General features: G+C 48.0%; 1 protein-coding gene across 6 annotated transcripts in view; it reads right to left on the reverse strand.

The window, feature by feature from the left end:
* Positions 1-4,610: 4,610 nt before the first annotated feature.
* The window catches only part of TMEM40 (transmembrane protein 40), a 32,002-nt gene continuing 24,367 nt past the window's right edge, over positions 4,611-12,245 (reverse strand). For 5 of the 6 annotated variants that reach the window (XM_077993485.1, XM_077993483.1, XM_077993481.1 and 2 more), the window contains 7 exons: positions 8,479-8,514; positions 8,062-8,094; positions 7,630-7,677; positions 6,417-6,488; positions 6,230-6,304; positions 5,514-5,576; positions 4,611-4,769 (listed from right to left, as the gene is read on the reverse strand). In XM_077993485.1, coding sequence (XP_077849611.1) covers positions 4,750-4,769; positions 5,514-5,576; positions 6,230-6,304; positions 6,417-6,488; positions 7,630-7,677; positions 8,062-8,094; positions 8,479-8,514 — 347 coding nt within the window. In that variant the 3' untranslated portion in view covers positions 4,611-4,749. The remainder of the gene's footprint in view (positions 4,770-5,513; positions 5,577-6,229; positions 6,305-6,416; positions 6,489-7,629; positions 7,678-8,061; positions 8,095-8,478; positions 8,515-12,245) is intronic. The other variant, XM_077993484.1, reaches the window with a different exon arrangement.

A 12,245-nucleotide genomic window follows, 5' to 3' on the forward strand; every position in this document is an offset into this window, starting at 1 on the left:
ATAGCAGAAGTTGAAATTAAATTAAAAAAAAATCTTCCCGGCACAAGCTGGCTTGTATGGTTTTGAAATCCGTACTCTCGCCCTCCCTCCTCTCTCCTTTGATTCTGTGCTAGATCAAAGCAGAAATCTAGCACACAGCATCCAGGACAGCCAAAGACCAAAGCCCATCCCCTTCCACATCACCTCCTCCTCACCCCTCCACTTTTCAACGCTGCCTTCCTGGGCTCCAGATCCAATGCTTTATTTTTAGCCCACGCATTGGACTGGGGCTCCAGGAATGCACTTGATGCCTGAGGTGTAATCAGACCCCTCCGTGGACCGCTTTTAGCTCCTGTCTTTAGCTTGACACGATAAAAAGCCTTCAACAAAGCAGCTGTAAGCTTGTGGGTTGCAGGTCTGATCCAGTTTTATTTAACCACTAATAATTTGAATTTTTTTTTTTAAAAAGTGGTCCGGGTGCGGTGGCTCACGCCTGTAATCCCAGCACTTTGAGAGGCCAACGTGGGCGGATCACCTGAGGTCAAGAGTTCAAGATTAGCCTGGCCAACATGGTGAAATCCTGTCTCTACTAAAAAAAAAAAAAAAAAGTACAAAACAAAAAAGCCAGGAATGGTGGCAGTTGCCTGTAGTCCCAGCTACTCGGGAGGCTGAGGCATGAGAATCCTTTGACTCTGGGAGGCAGAGGTTGCAGATCGTGCCATTGCACTTCAGCTCGGGCAACAGAGTGAGACTCCATCTCAAAAAAAAGAAAAGAAAAGAAAAGAAAGTGGCCGGGCACGGTGGCTCATGCCTGTAATCCCAGCACTTTGGGAGGCTGAGGCAGGTGGATCACGAGGTCAGGGAATCTGGGAGGCGGAGGTTGCAGTGAGCCGAGATGGGGCCATTGCACTCCAGCCTGGGCGACAAAGCAAAACTCTTTCTCAAAAAAAAAAAAAAAAAAAGTAAAATAGACATAAAATTAACCACCATAACCATTTTTAAGTGTACAGTTCAGTGGCGTTAAATACTTTCACAGTGTTGTGCAATTATCACAACCATCCATATCTAGGGCTCTTCTCATCTTCCCAAACTGACACTCTGTTTGGGAACATTAAACACTAACTCTCATTCCCTGTCCCGCAGCCTCAGGCACCCACCATTCCACTTTCTGTCTCTATGAATCTGACTACCCTAGGTACATCATATATGTAGAATCATAACTGTATTTGTCCTTTTAACATAATGTTCTCAAGGTTTATCTGTGTGGTAGCATGTGTCAGGATTTCTTTTTTTTTATTTTTATTTTTTTTAGAGACAAAGTCTTACTCAGCCACTGGAGTGCAGTGTCATGATCATGGCTCACTGCAGCCTCCACTTCCTGGGCTCAAGTGATCCTCCCACCTTAGTCTCCTAAGTAGCTGGGACCACAGGCATGTGCCACCATGCTTGGCTAATGCTTTTATGTTTTGCAGAAGTGGAGTCTTGCTGTGTTGCCCAGCCTGGTCTTGAACTCCTGGGCTCAAGTGATCCTCCTACCTCAGCCTCCCAAAGTGCTGAGATTACTGGCATGAGCCAATATGCCTGGCCAGAATTTCCATTTTTTTCCCCTTTGGTTTTTGTTTTTTTGTGAAGTCTCAAATAATTTCCCTTTTTAAAAGCTGATAATATATCATGCTTTGTTTATTCATTCACCCATTGATGGACACTTGTGCTTCCCCTTTTTGGCTACTGGAAATAATGTTTCTGTGAAAATGGGTGTACAGATATCCCTTCAAGTCCCTTTTTAGCATATGCACAGAAGTAGAACTGCTGGATCATATGGTAATTCTATTTTTAGTTCTTTGAGGAATCACTATACTGTTTTCCACAGCAGAGGTGGAAATAAAAAAAATAATAATTGCCAAACTCTAGATTTGGGGCTTCTGCTAAGAAACTGGAGATCTGACCCCAGTGGTCTTGCACTTGCAGAACCAGCCTCCTCAGGCCCCTCAGAGACACCTCCCAGCTGAGCAGTGCCCTTTCCCCAGAGGTCTGGGTCCCAGCTCTGGAGGACCCTCTCTCAATCTTCTCATACTTTATTTATTTATTTATTTATTTATTTATTTATTTATTTATTGAGACATAGGCTTGCTCTGTTGCCCAGGTTGGAGTGTAGTGGCACACTCTCGGCTCACTGCAGCCTCCACCTCCCAGGTTCAAGTGATTCTCCTGCATCAGCCTCCCAAGTAGCTGGGATTACAGGCATCCACCACCAAGTCTGGCTAATTTTTGTATTTTTAGTAGAGACGGGGTTTCACCATGTTGGCCACGCTGGTCTCGAACTCCTGACCGCAGGTGATCAGCCCTCCTGGGCCTCCCAAAGTGCTGGGATTATAGACTGAGCCACCACACCTGGCCTCTCACTTCTAATAGTGCCAACCTCTTTCCTTTTTCCCTCTAACCCTAGGCAGTTCCCTCAGTTACACTTTGTGATACCACAGTCCCTTTTTGTCTTTCCAGTAGTCCTGCACCTGGTTAACATGTCCCCTCTATTACATTCTCTCTGTTAAAGCACCTGGTGTGGTTTTCGTTCTCTTGGCTGACAGATCCCACTCAGCTGGTGTTCTCACCTGAAATTGCTAGACAGCAGCTGCCCACTTTGGTCAGGTATATGCTCTTCTGTTCCCCTATTCCTGCTCCCTACTTTTTTCATTTTTATTTTTTTGATACAGGGTCTCACTCTGTCTCTCAGGCTGGAGTGCAGTGGTATGATCATGGCTCACTGCAGCCTTGACTTCCTAGGCTCCAGCGATTCTCCCACTCCAGCCTCCCAAGTAGCTAGGTCCACAGGTACACACCACCACACTCCTGAGCTCAAGCAATCCACCCACCTTGGCCTCCCAAAGTGTTGGGATTATAGGTGTGAGCCACTGCGCCCAGCCCCCATTTTTCTACATCTTGCCGACTCTGCCTGCCTGACCCTAAGGGGATCTGATTTGTGTTCCTGTCTACTGTAATAACGCCCATTGACTGAGCATGACCTATGTGCCAGAGTCTGTGCATAATACTTTACGTAAGTATCTCATGCAGTTCTCAACATAACACCGTAAGGTGGGCACTGTTATGCTCCCCATTGTACGGATGAGAACACTGAGGCTGGGAGAGGGGAGGACTTGACCAAAATGACAGCCAGGGCCAGGGTCGGTGGCTCACGCCTGTAATCCTAGCACTTTGGGAGGCCGAGGCGGGTGGATCACCTGAGGTCAGGAGTTCGAGACTAGCCTGGCCAATATGGTGAAAACCCATCTCTACTAAAAATACAAAAATTAGCCGGGCATGGTGGTAGGTACCTATAATCCTAGCTACTCAGGAGGCTGAGGCAGGAGAATCACTTGACTGTCGGGGGTGGAGGCTGCAGTGAGCTGAGATTACACCACTTCACTCCAGCCTGGGCAAAAGAGCAAAACTCTGTCTCGAGAAAAAAAAAAAGAAAAGAAAAAAATTAAAGCTAATTTTTTTTTTTTTTTTGGTAGAGACAGGGTTTCACCATATTGGCCAGGCTGGTCTTGAACTCCTGACCTTGTGATCCACCCGCCTCAGCCTCCCAAAATGCTGGGATTATATGCATGAGCCACCGCACCTGGCCAGAAGTTACCTTTCTGAGTTTTGAGAACAGCATGTCTGTGACCATCAAGAACTCAGTTCAAGTTCAGGAGATCTATCATATAGCATGGTGATCATAGTTAATAACAATGTATTGTATACTTGCAAATTGCTGACAGTAGGTTTTGACTGTTCTCATCATAAAAAAATTGGTATGTGAGGTGATACATATGTTAGTTTGATTTAGCCATTCCACATATTTCAAAACATGTTGTACACTATAATATATGCAATTTTTATTTGTCTTTTTTTTTTTAATTTTAGAGAAAGGGTCTTGCTCTGTCGCCCAGGCTGGAGTGCAGTGGCTTGATCGTGGAGTGGAGTGACTGCTGGAGCCCTGAACTCCTGGGCTCAAGCAGTCCTCCTGCCTCAGCCTCTTGAGTAGCTGGAACTGCAGGTATGTACAGGTATGTACCACCACATTTGGTCATTAACAACAACAAAAAAATTGTAGAGATGGGGGTCTCACTATGTTGCCCAGGCTGGTCTTGAGCTCTTAGCTTCAAGCGACCCTTAGCCTGAGCCTCCCAAAGTGCTAGGATTACAGGTGTGAGCCCCCATGCCTGGCTGCCATTTTGTTTCTGATGATCATTTTCCTGCCTTTTTTTGGGGGGGTGCAAAAAAATAGTTTTAGTCCTCAGCATCTTACCTGTATCAGGTTCACCAAGGGACCCCAACCTGGTGGCTCCCTGCCTCAGGGCAGTGGACTATCCATCTCTCCCGGGATGGCTTGGTAGCACCTGAGAGCATACCCAGATGGCCTGGGATTTGAGAAAAACCATGACCCAGACAGATCACAGCTTGCAGAGCCCATGGTCTCTTGCTATCTTCTGAAAGCAGTGATCTCCCAGAATCTTCCTGTTGGTCCAGGTACTGTGAAGGCTCAGGCCCCACACCCACCCTCTGCCTTCCATCCTGGCAGCTGGGTTGCACAGCAGTACTGCCCAAATGATGCCCCTGCCTGGGCTGGTGCCAACATTCAGACCACATGGAAGGAAAAGCGTTCTTTTTATTGGTCTGGCTTGCTCTCCTGCGCATCTCTCAGAATGCCGGTCTGTCCTTGTGGGCTCAGGTGTCGCAGTGGTGGTCACAGTGGGGCCTGCCTCTGCTGCCCACCTGGCAGTGGCCTCAGTCAGTCTTCCTGAACCCTGGAAGGCAAAGGCCACAAGATGGCATGGGATTCTGAAGGCAGCAGGCTTCATCCCCACCATCACCTCAGATGCCCAAGTACCCCTCACAGCTGGCATGATGTAGTCACCCCAGAAGCCATGGGTCTCAATGACCCACTGTCATAATAGCTAGTTTTCTTTTTATTTATTGCATGGATTAAAGGAGACAGATATTTCCCCAGCACAGCCACTTGGCCTCTCCATTCTGAGACATAAGGTGGTCACAGAGCTGTCAGTCAAGAAAGATGATGTGCTTTCGCCCAGCCTAGCCGCTGAAGCTGTGTGACTGTGGGCGAGTCACTCCACCTCTCTGAGCCTCAGTTTCCTATTGGTCGAGTGTAGCATTGGTAAAGCCTACCTCCCCAGTTGCCATTAGGCAAGTACAGCCATGGAGAAGATAGTGTTTGGGGAAGTGTAAAGCTCTATAAGAGAATGAAGACACATTTTTCTACTGTTTCACACTTCAGGCCTTTGCATCCATTCCTCACTTGATCTTCACAACACACTTGTGTAGCAGAAAAGCATTACACCTATTTTCCAGTTGAGGAAGCCAAGGCTACATGGCTCATCCAGGGTCACAGAGCTAGTAAACTGGCAGAGGTAGGACTCGAACCTGGGTCCTCTGCCACCGGGCTGTGTTCTTTCCTGTATGCTAAGTCTCTTTCTAAATGAAGACCCTGCTAGGGAGAAAAAGAGTGAACACAGGAAGACTTTAAAAGTTACCTGTCAGCCTGAACTTCTGGAAGAGGGGGATGAAACCTTGCAGGACGCTGTGGATGCGGTACACTGCTCAGAAGCAAAGAAAAAGTGAGTTAAGTTTGTACCCCCACAAAGGATACCTGGCCACCATTAGACAAGGACCTAACTCATGCAAACAAAGCTCTGATGGCGGAATTTCAGGCAGCAGGTTAAGCTTAGATAATGGTACTAGAGTTATTATTACTGAAAACAACAACCGTGAACAGCAGGAATAGTGGCAGGAAACTCACTCGCCAAATTCAGTTCCCAACTCCATTAACTAACTTGTTTTCAGTATCTGGCTAGTTCTATTTTGTTTGTCACTGTTATCTATTTATTTTATAGACAGAGTCTTGCTGTGTTGCCCAGGCTGAACAAATTCCTGGGCTCAAGCGATCCTCTTGCCCCAATCTCCTGAGTAACTGGAATCATGGGCGTGTGCCCTGGGCCCAGCCTGTTTGCCACTTTAAACTGTTGCTGTTGCATTGTATGGAGCTGCCCATTTTTCCCACAGGGTTTTGCCAGTGACCTTACATTGACCTTGAAAGTGGTCAGGAAGAAAACATGAGCATAAGGAAAATTTGTTTTGAAGTGTATATTGTGACTCTCTGGTCCATATTTCAATGAGTATGAAAATGAATATTTCTACCCGCCACCCCTCCAAGAGACTGTGTGTGTGTGCATTCTGGGGAGGGGCTTACCTAGTCCAAAGTAGATGCCAACAGTTTCCAGGGAGGCAAAGGTGAGCAGGCCGACCCCAAGAGACATGAACCAGTCTGGAAGGGCAGTGAGGGAGGGAATGGTCAGCCTCCAGGTCTTGACGCCCCTGCCCCCTGCACCCCCCCCATGCCATTCCCCTGGTGCATTCCCCAGGGCACCTCCCCTCACCTGCGTAATAGTGATAACACACCAGCAAGGCCCCGATGGCAAAGCACAGGAGGACGAAATGGAAAAACTCATCTGTGAAGGCAGGGGTGGGGAATCAATATCTGCTGCTTTCTCTCTTTTTTTTGGGCAGAGGAGACAAGGTCTTGCTCTGTCACTCAGGGTGGAGTGCAGTTGTGCGATCACAGCTCATTGCAACCTTCAAGTCCTCGGCTTAAGCAATTCTCCTGCTTCAGCCTCACAAGTAGCGAGGCCTACAGGTGCATGCCATCATACCCAGAGAATTTTTAAATTTTCAGTAGAGACAAGGTCTCGCTATGTTGCCCAGGCTGGTCTTGAACTCCCGGCCTCAAGCAACTCTCTCATCTCGGCCTCCCAAAGTATTGGGATTACAGCTGTGAGCCGGCAGGTCTGGCCTTTTTTTTTTTTTTTTTTTTTTGAGACGGAGTCTCGCTCTGTCGCCCAGGCTGGAGTGCAGTGGCGCGATCTCGGCTCACTGCAAGCTCCGCTTCTCGGGTTCACGCCATTCTCCTGCCTCAGCCTCCTGAGTAGCTGGGACTACAGGCACCCGCCACCGTGCCCAGCTAATTTTTTGTATTTTTAGTAGAGACGGGGTTTCACCGTGGTCTCGATCTCCTGACCTTGTGATCCGCCGGCCTCGGCCTCCCAAAGTGCTGGGATTACAGGCGTGAGCCACCGCGCCCGGCCTTTTTTTTTTTTTAATTACAAAAAGTCTCTGTGTTGAGCACCATGGTCTTTCCTCTTGCCCTCCCCTTCCTCCTAGAAGTCCTCATGGATTCCAGGCCTGGAGCGGGGAGGTTACTCCCATTTTCACTGCTCCTTTCCCAGAGTCTGGTCTAATCTAACCTTACAACTCTCTCAGCTCAGCTGACCTCCAGCTCCCCATCCTGGCCACAAGGCCTGGAAGGCATTTACCATCCTAGAGACTGTGCATAGCAGAAAGAGCAGAGGACCAGGGCTCAAGCTCAGGCCACGCCACTCACGAGCTGTAAGGCCACTCCCCAGCCTGGAACCTCAGTTTTCATATCCGCAAAATGGGAACCATTGTCCCACCCTGTTGAGTTGATTCTAAGCTGAGTAATATGTAAACTGCAGGGCATACGACAGAGGTGGGTAATGATTGCTACTGTGCTATTTCACCCCTAGAAATCCAGCCAGACAGGAAAAAGCAGGTCTGCTGCACCAAGTTCCTTACCATCTTTCTTTATATTCTGTCTGCTTAACTGAGAGGCCTCCACTTCTCCTTAGGAACAAGAGAGAGATGAGTGTTTAACTCTGAAGCAGGACGGCAGGTGGGATTTTCTCTTCCCTACATCACTGAGAATTAATATCCGGGGTACTTCTTCCTGGGTCAGAGGGCACTCACTGCAGGACCAGTCAAGCAAAACTGTGAAGATGGGGGTGCTGTCCTTGGAACCCCCACTGATTTCCTCCTCCTTCCTCAGGCCTGAGTCCACCTTCCGTTCCATTTCCCCTGCACTGGAGATCCCCCTTCTGAATCATAGTGACATTGGCTGGCAACAGTCCCTGCTGGGACTAACCCACCCTCTCAGGCTGTCTGAAGTCCCAACCCATCGTCTGGAATCAACACCCACTCTGGCTGTCCTATTTGAGCTTGTGTATTTACCACTTGCTGGGTCAGAGCCTCTCCTTCGGAGTCCTGGAAATGAGAAACTCAACATTAGTGCCCAACCCTGCTTGGGGTGCCTTAACAGCTGCCTCCACCCTGGGGAAGGCTATAGGTGACCTAAAAAAATGTCCCCATGGAATTCTGCAGCCCCCAAGGATCCTCCTTTCTACTGATGGCTGGTTGGTTGTAATCTCCTTGGGTCTTTCTGGGACAGCTTTCCAAGCTCCCCGGACTCCCTGCTTCATGCCACAGCTGGCCCAGCCCACTTGATGAGCCTAGGCTCAGTGGACCTGGGGCTCCTGTTTCTCACAGTCAGATACCCCAACAGGAGCTGGCTGTCTTAGGGGAGAGGTGATGCCTAGACCTGGCTCAACACCAGCACCAACGACCTCTCTCCCCTAACTGGACACTCACCTGATTCCCCAGAGGGTACCACCTCTCCTGGAGCATCTGCACAGAAAGGAAATCAGTGATCATATACCCATGATCCTCTGGGGAGGGAGAAGTCATGCTTCAGGGAAGGTGGATCCTGCTGGGAGACTTTCCACTTAACCTGGAGTGTGCCAGGTGGGGAATGGAGCCGGCTGGAGGGTTCCTGTTCCAACTAAAGGGGCAGCCACCACCCACCAGCCACAGAAAGCTGCCGTAGAAATGCCTGCCCACTCTTACAGGTCTGTCAATTTCCCCAGAGAAGCCAGGTTTTCAGTTAAACTTCCTAATTATAAAAAAGTTTGGGCCGGGCGCGGTGACTCACGCCCGTAATCCCAACACTTTGGGAGGCCGAGGTGGGCGGATCACAAGGTCAAGAGATGGAGACCGTTCTGGCTAACATGGTGAAACCCCGTCTCTACTAAAAACACAAAAATTAGCTGGGCATGGTAGCACGTGCCTATAGTCCCAGCTACTTGGGAGGCTGAGGCAGGATAATCGCTCAAACCCAGGAGGCAGGGGTTGCAGTGAGCTGAGATCACACCACTGCACTCTGGCCTGGCGACAGAGTAAGACTCTGTCTCAAAAAAAAAAAAAAAAAAAAGTTTGGCAACTCTCAAATCAAAATGCCATTGCTTGTGAGACATGACATTATTTTATGTACTACCATGTAAGAAAAGCCCTTGACAGTTATAACTGTAAGTTGCTAGTGATTTTTTTTTTTTTTTTTTTTTTTGAGATGAAGTCTTGCTCTGTCCCCCAGGCTGGAGTACAGTGGCGCGATCTCCACTCACTGCAAGCTCTGCCTCCCAGGTTCACACCATTCTCCTGCCTCACCCTCCTGAGTTGCTGGGACTGCAAACACCCGCCACCACGCCTGGCTAATTTTTTTGTATTTTTAGTACAGATGGGGTTTCACCGTGTTAGCCAGCATGGTTTTGATCTCCTGACTTCGTGATCTGCCCGCCTCGGCCTCCCAAAGTGCTGGGATTACAGGCGTGAGCCACTGCACCCAGCCGCCAGTGATTTTTTAAAATAGAGATAGGGTCTTGCTATGTTGTCCAGGCTGGTCTTGAACTCCTGAGCTCAAGCAATCCTCCCACCTTGGCCTCCCAAAGTGCTGGGATTATAGTCATGAACTACCATGCCTAACTTTGCCAGTGATTTTTAAGATGCATCCTGATTTCAGAAATATTCAAATGTGAAAAAAATGTGGTGTAGAATTGATGAAATATATTTACATTCATAATTTTATTTTTAAAATTTATTTATTTAGAGACAGGTTCTCTCTCTGTCATCCAGGTTGCAGGGCAATGGCACAATCATGACTCACTGCAGTCTCAAACGCTTGGGCTGAAGCACTCTTCCTGCCTCAGCCTCCCAAGTAGCTGGGATTACAGGTGCGAGCCATAGTGTCTGGCTCTCACAATCATAATTACATATATATAATTTATATATATTTATATATTATATAATTTTATATAAACATATTTATATATTATATAATTTGTATAAATTATCTATTATATATTTATAATATTTATTTATTTATTTATTTGAGACAGAGTCTCACTCTGCCGCCCAGGCTGGAGTACAGTGGCATGATCTCAGCTCACTGCAACCTCTGCCTCCCAGGTTCAAGCAATCCTCCTGCCTCAGGCTCCTGAGTAGCTGGGATTAAGGGTGCCACCACATCTGGCTAATTTTTGTATTTTTAGTAGAGACGGGGTTTTGCCATGTTGGCCAGGCTGGTCTTGAACTCCTAACCTCAAGTGATCCACCTGCCTCAGCCTCCCAAAGTGCTGGGATTACAGGCGTGAGCCACAGCGCCTGGCCACACAATCATAATTTTAAAAAAGCATTCTGGGCCTGGCGCGGTGGCTCATGCCTGTAATCCCAGCACTTTGGGAGGCTGAGGCGGGAGGATCAGGAGGTCAGGAGATCAAGACCATCCTGGTGAACACAGTGAAACCCCGTCTCTACTGAAAACACAAAAAAATTAGCCAGGCGTGGTGGAGGCCGTCTGTAGTCCCAGTTACTTGGGAGGATGAGGCAGGAGCATGGCATGAACCCAGGCGGCGGAGCGTGCAGTGAGCCAAGATCACACCACTGCACTCCAGCTTGGGCGACAGAGCAAGACTCCGTCTCAAAATAAATAAATAAATAAAGCGTTCTGGGCCGGGGGCGGTGACTCACACCTGTAATCCCAGAACTTTGGGAGGCCGAAGCAGGTGGATCATAAGGTCAGGAGATCGAGACCAACCTGGCTAACACAGTGAAACTCCAACTCTACTAAAAACACAGGGAAAAAAAAAAAAAAAAAGCATTCTGTGTTTCTGTGTGGGCCGGGCACGATGGTTCACACTTGTAATCCCAGCACTTTGGAAGGTCAAGGCAGATAGATCACTTGAATCCAGGAGTTCAAGACCAGCCTGGGAAATATGGTAAAATCCTGTCTCTACCAAAAATACAAAAATTAGCTGGGCATGGTGGTGCATGCATGTAGTCCCAGCTTCTCAGGAGGCTAAGGTAGGAGAATCGCTTGAGCCCGGGAGGTGGAGGTTGCAGTGAGCCGAGATGGCACCACTGCACTCCAGCCTGAGCAAAGGAGTGAGACCGCATCTCAAAAAACCAAAAAATAAAAAAGAAAAACCTACCCCTACCCTGACCCCCCAAAAGCCATTCTGTGAGCCAGATAAAAAGCATCTGCCCACATGGGCCACCCATTTGCACATGCCTGCTCCAGGCTATCCAGATGCAGGTGATGACACCTGCTGCCTTTTACCCATAGAACTCTGGACTAGACAGGCAACTCCAAGCTCATGCCATCTTGCTGGCTTCTAGACCTACCAGGGTCTGAGCATGTGGGAGCCAAGCTGGCTTGTATACCTCAATCCTTGGCTCCCGCCCTGATTGTTGAGCCACTTGGCTGGGCTGCCAAGGGTGAGTTGAGTCCTATAGACCTGAGCTGCCACCTCTGCATTAATCCAGTCCTGGGTGTCCTTCCCACACCATTCACCATGTGGTTCTTGGTGCCTGTTCTAGTTCCCTGGTGACCTTGCTCCTAGCCTGTCATCTTCTTTCCCTTAAGGGCAGACAGGCACTTGTATGATCTTCCTACCATCAGGCCCCGACTTCTGTACGTTTCCTGTCCCTCAGGGCAGCCCCAGGACATGAACACCACAAGGGGCACTTAGCATGTGACAATAGGCACTCAGCACACTGAACGCCATCTGCAAAGTGATCAGAGGGGCCAATACGGAGAGTGCAGAGAGCATATCAAGGACAACATGAAATGAGACTCAAGCAATGTAATTTACTAAGCACCTCCAATGTCTGGGGGAAAGAAGTAATTCATGAATACGTGACCGTATCTACATTTTCTACGGTGAATATGAATTACTTAATGAGAAAAATATTTTAAAATACATATGAACATAAAGGTTTATCTTATTTTATACCCAGTGAAACCTTTCTTAAATTACTTGAGTAATTAAAAACATTTTTCTAAACCAGATTATACTTGTTTCTGTAACAAAAAAAAAAAAAAGAAAGAAAGAAAGAAAAGAAAGATGCCTGTAATTCTAGCACTTTGGGAGGCCAAGGCGGGAGGATCACTTGAGCTCAGTAGTTTGAGACCAGCCTGGGCAACATGGCAAAACTCTGTCTCTACTAAAAAATAAAAAAAATTGGCTGAGTGTGGTGGCACACATCTGTAGTCCCAGCTACCTGGGAGACTGAGATGGGAGGAT

This window comes from Macaca mulatta, chromosome 2 (assembly GCF_049350105.2).
Source record: "Macaca mulatta isolate MMU2019108-1 chromosome 2, T2T-MMU8v2.0, whole genome shotgun sequence".
NCBI classification, from domain to species: Eukaryota; Metazoa; Chordata; class Mammalia; order Primates; family Cercopithecidae; genus Macaca; species Macaca mulatta.